The sequence below is a fragment of the Contarinia nasturtii genome, unplaced genomic scaffold, assembly GCF_009176525.2.
Source record: "Contarinia nasturtii isolate CC-2019 unplaced genomic scaffold, AAFC_CNas_1.1 Cnas_scaffold_174, whole genome shotgun sequence".
In the NCBI taxonomy this organism is placed as follows: Eukaryota; Metazoa; Arthropoda; class Insecta; order Diptera; family Cecidomyiidae; genus Contarinia; species Contarinia nasturtii.
The window spans coordinates 859-5,468 of NW_022197531.1; the positions used below are offsets into that span (position 1 = coordinate 859).

The 4,610-nt window shown below is 31.1% G+C and overlaps 1 protein-coding gene across 1 annotated transcript; it reads left to right on the forward strand.

Moving 5' to 3' along the window:
• Nucleotides 1-2,411: 2,411 nt before the first annotated feature.
• LOC116351421 lies at nt 2,412-3,558 on the forward strand (the record flags this gene model as incomplete). The annotated part of the gene is made up of 4 exons (XM_031783523.1): nt 2,412-2,826; nt 2,899-3,096; nt 3,171-3,416; nt 3,493-3,558. Coding segments are annotated over exons 1-4 (925 nt in total), but the record flags the coding sequence as incomplete, so codon positions are not given.
• Nucleotides 3,559-4,610: the final 1,052 nt, after the last annotated feature.

The window sequence follows — 4,610 nt, forward strand, 5'->3', positions numbered from 1 at the left end:
TATATTTTTCACAGAAAATCAATGAAACTAATGTTAACGGTGAAGCGGTAGCAAAGCAAACCAGCTTACAATCAGAAAACCGCAGTAATTCCACAAATGAACAGGTTTTTAAAATTTCTCTTCTGAATATAAAGATCGACGCTCGATATTCTACTTTTTTCACTTGTTTTCCAGAAAATCCTTATCAAAAAACAAACAAAATCAAAGATAGTTTCTGTTAAAATCAAACAAATACCACCGGCAGCTGGCGACTTTTGTTTTGCAAAGGTTAGGGGTTACTGTGAATGGCCTGCATTTGTTTTGAATGTTGAAGAAAGGACTGTCGAAGTTCAATTTTTCAACTCTGGGACAAAGTAGGTATAATTTATTACTGCTAATAATGCCAAATGTACTTTAACCAAGGTGTTTGACCTCGTGGAAGGGCTCCATTTCATAACTGATAAAAAACCGAAAGGATTTCAGAAAGCTGTCATGGAAATGTCTCTTGCCATGAAATATTCTCGGAACAAAACTTTGAATAAAATAATTGATCAATACAAAACTGCATATATATCAGTTTGATCGGCCGAAGAGAAAAAAAATCACACACACAATCACTTTTCACATTCTGAAATTAAAATGCCAATTCATTATGCCACATATGTAATAAATATTTTTATAATTATAATATAATTTTCCAAATATTTTATTCGGCCGATTCACATGGTTTAGTTTATATATATACGAAACGTTATAAAATTGTTCAATAAAAAAAATAAAATTGAGATTTGAATATGTTATTGCACATATTGTTGGAATATATATTTTAAAATTTCTTTCGGATTTTGATTTCATTTGATTTAGAATATTTGAGAGAAAATAATCAATTTTAATCTTATTTGTTTAATATAAATAACACAAAATACTGTTTCGTGTATGATCACAAATGAAATATGAACTAATTTATATAAAATTCCTTTATGGAACAGTATCTTTTTCTGTCATTTCTACGATGTTTCCATTAAAATCAATTGAAAAACTTTTGGCATTTGTCAAGGTATTTTCATCGGCCGATTTCCCATTGTTTTCATTGAGCTCTTGTGAATGCGATGACAAGCTTTCGGATTTTGAACGTTCCACAATGTCATGTTTCTCGCTTTCGTCACATCCCACCATTTTTTTCTGAAAGAAGATATAATTTTTCCAGATATTCAGTATAGAATATGTTGAATAGAAAACTTATGGTACCTTTTTATTATTAGAAACCTTCACACACTTTGTGAGAACAGATTTCACATCATTTTCAAATTGATACAATGTGTAATTTTTGTCGACTCGAATCATGGCACTTAATAAAACGATTTGAACATTCTTGAGCTCCTTAAATGCTTGCGTGTTTTCCATTCGTCCTGACCACCTGACTTGTACAATTACTTCTTTTGAAATTAATGACCCAAAGAATCCTTCCAAAATTGATTTATGACTTTGATATAAATTCTTTACGATGGGAACAATGCGTCGAATCTAGAATAAAAAAAAATCGGCCGCAAATTAAAAAAGCACTCCTTTCCTCATATAACATATATGACACTTACAAAGAATTGTAGAAAGTCATTGGACTTTTCGAGATCTGATTCCAACATTTCCACTTCTTCTTTTGTTTTAATTGGTAACTGGTATTTTTCAAATATCGTTAACATTTCTTCCTCATTTGAAGACACTTTTGCTTCAGAAGTACATAAGGTCGCATTTGTTCGATATAAATATACTTGCTCTGAAGCGGCTATTAACTCTTTTGACAATACTTCAATTAAGTTTCCCATTGAAACAACCATTTGCATTAGCTCGTCTGCTGAAAATGCATTCAAATGGTTTTCGTTTGGTATTTTCACTTCGGCCGATTCGGTGTCATAATTCACAGCTTCAAGTTGATTTTCATTGCACTTATCTCCATAGGCCGTACAGTCGTCATTGGTTATTTCAAAAAAACTATTAAAATTGGATTTTTCTTCAACTACTTTTCGTTTTTTCGGCTTTGACTCATTTTTTGAAGATAATGATCGACGTTTTGAATTTCGACGTACTCGAGTACGCAATCGCTTCTCCATTTTAAATTTATTATTAAAACAATTGTTTTAAATTCGTAGACTAGAATGTATTTATTCTCTTAGCCGCTATTAGCCGATTGTCTTGAAATGGTTTACAATTTACATAACCTCAATAATAATACATACAATATACATACATACTGTCAAATTTGACGTGAGCTGTCAAGTCGTATGTACATGTGCACAAATCAAAACATTAATTGAATACGATTACAACAGAGTTTTTAAACAATTTTTCAAAAAATGGTGAATGTTAATAATATAAATAGAAAAAGATATTTTGCATCAAATCGTAAAAAATATGGACGAACATTTAGAAAGGAAATGAATAAAATCAATGAACGAATTAAAAACGCAAGAGTTAATTCAGCTTTGGAGATGGAATCATCATTTGAAAACGAAGAAGATCGGCCGAGTGTATCACATCATCTAAGGGAGTGGGCATTAAAATACAATGTCAGGCATAATTCTTTGGGTGATTTGTTAAAAATCTTGATACGCCACGGACTGAAGTTTTTACCCAAAGATCCCAGGACATTATTAAAAACACCTCAAAGTATTTTGATTGAACCTGTTGCATCTGGAAGTTTTTGGTACGCTGGCATAGAAAATAAATTGAGAAAATTGTTTCATTCGCCCGATAAAAATGTCGGTTTGGAACTTAATATTCATGTTGATGGGCTACAGATTTATAATAGTTCGAGTAAACAATTCTGGCCAATTTTGATACAAATTCATGGTTCGTAAATAAAAATAAATGATAATTCGGCCGACATAATTTAAATTATTGCTATTATTATCAATTTAATAGGACTCTCAAATATCGAACCATTTGCTGCGGCTGTGTGGTATGGAGAAGGCAAACCTTCTTGTGTGAACGGATATTTATCAAAATTTGTAGAAGAAATTAATAATTTAACTTTAAATGGAATGGAAATCAAAGGCTACTTTTTTTCAATTAAAGTACGTTGTATAATTGCAGATACGCCAGCTAGAGTATTTTTAAAAGGTAGATTTAGATATATTATATCCATTATGTACATTCCATATATTCGGCCGTTTTGATAAGTACTTAAATTTCAGGTGTGAGAAATTTTAACCATCATACTGGTTGCCAGAGATGTATAACTCGTGGAAAAAGTATAAGAAATACTATGTCATTTCCAATATTAAATAGCCCATTAAGGACTGATGCTGATTTTCGATCCAGATCTGATCCTGCACATCATTTGAAGTATTCAGTTATTGAAGAAATATTGAATTTTGATTTAATCTTCGACATGCCTCTCAGCGATCCATTGCATTTACTCGATATTGGTGTTATGAAACGTATGTTATCTCGTTGGCTATATGGAACTAAAAAGTTATAAAAAAATATTTACTAATCAAAAAATTGCACAATTAGACGATTTGCTAAGGGCAGCTAACGAAAATAAGCCAACGGAAATAAATCGGCCGGTTGGAACGATACGTAATTTTGCGCGCTGGAAAGCAACTGAACAAAGAACGATTCTTTTGTATGTTGGTTTGATAATTTTGGAGGATATTATTCCCCACGCAGAATATGAAATGTTTTTGAGTTTATGTTGCGCCATTAAACTTTGTTCTGTTGACATGTATTTGAACGTAAACAACCGAATAGTTCTAATCGAAAAATTACTAACCGACTTTATACAAAGTTATATAAACGTTTATGGGAACCACACTATCACAAGTAATGTACATAATTTGTGTCACATTTCGGCCGATTTAAAACGTTTTGGCAATATTGATTCAATATCAACCTATCCATTTGAAAACTATCTGGGAAAAATAAAGCGAAAGATTCGAGCGTATCACAGTCCATTACAACAGTTTGCTAAAAGATCATTTGAATTAGATCACCTTCATATCACAAAAGGACACCCAAGAAATGGAATAGAATTAAAATTTCCATCCTCTGATGGTTTTCAAACAATAATGTTCAATGATTATCAGCTTTCCTCGCGCAAAATTGCAGACAGCTGGTTTTTATTGAAATCGGCCGAAAAAATAATAAAATTTGAAAAAGTAGTTCAAAGTAATGAAGAAATAATTATATATGGCAAAGAAATACCTAACAAAGACAATTTTTTTGAATATCCATTTCATTCTAAACATATTAGCATTTTTATTTCTAATTCTGAAGAGGGAAGAATAATAAAATGTGGACCTAACGATATTAAATGTAAACTGTTCAGATTACCATACAAAGAAACATATGTATTCCAACCACTATTGCACACATTCAAATAATTGTGAACCAAATACGTTGATGAATTCATTCAATATTTTATGACAATTTTGACATTTTTACTTTAGAAATAAAGAGTCTTTTCCATACGAAGATCCACGGCATACATTTATTACACCTTTTGCTGCAATAAGAATCATTCTGAAATTTTGCAGAAATTTCAATGAAAATTGGAGAAGGTAGTATAAAAATAATTTCAAGAAATTTTGGCAAAAATTAGGGGTAACTCCAATACCCAATACAAAATTTTC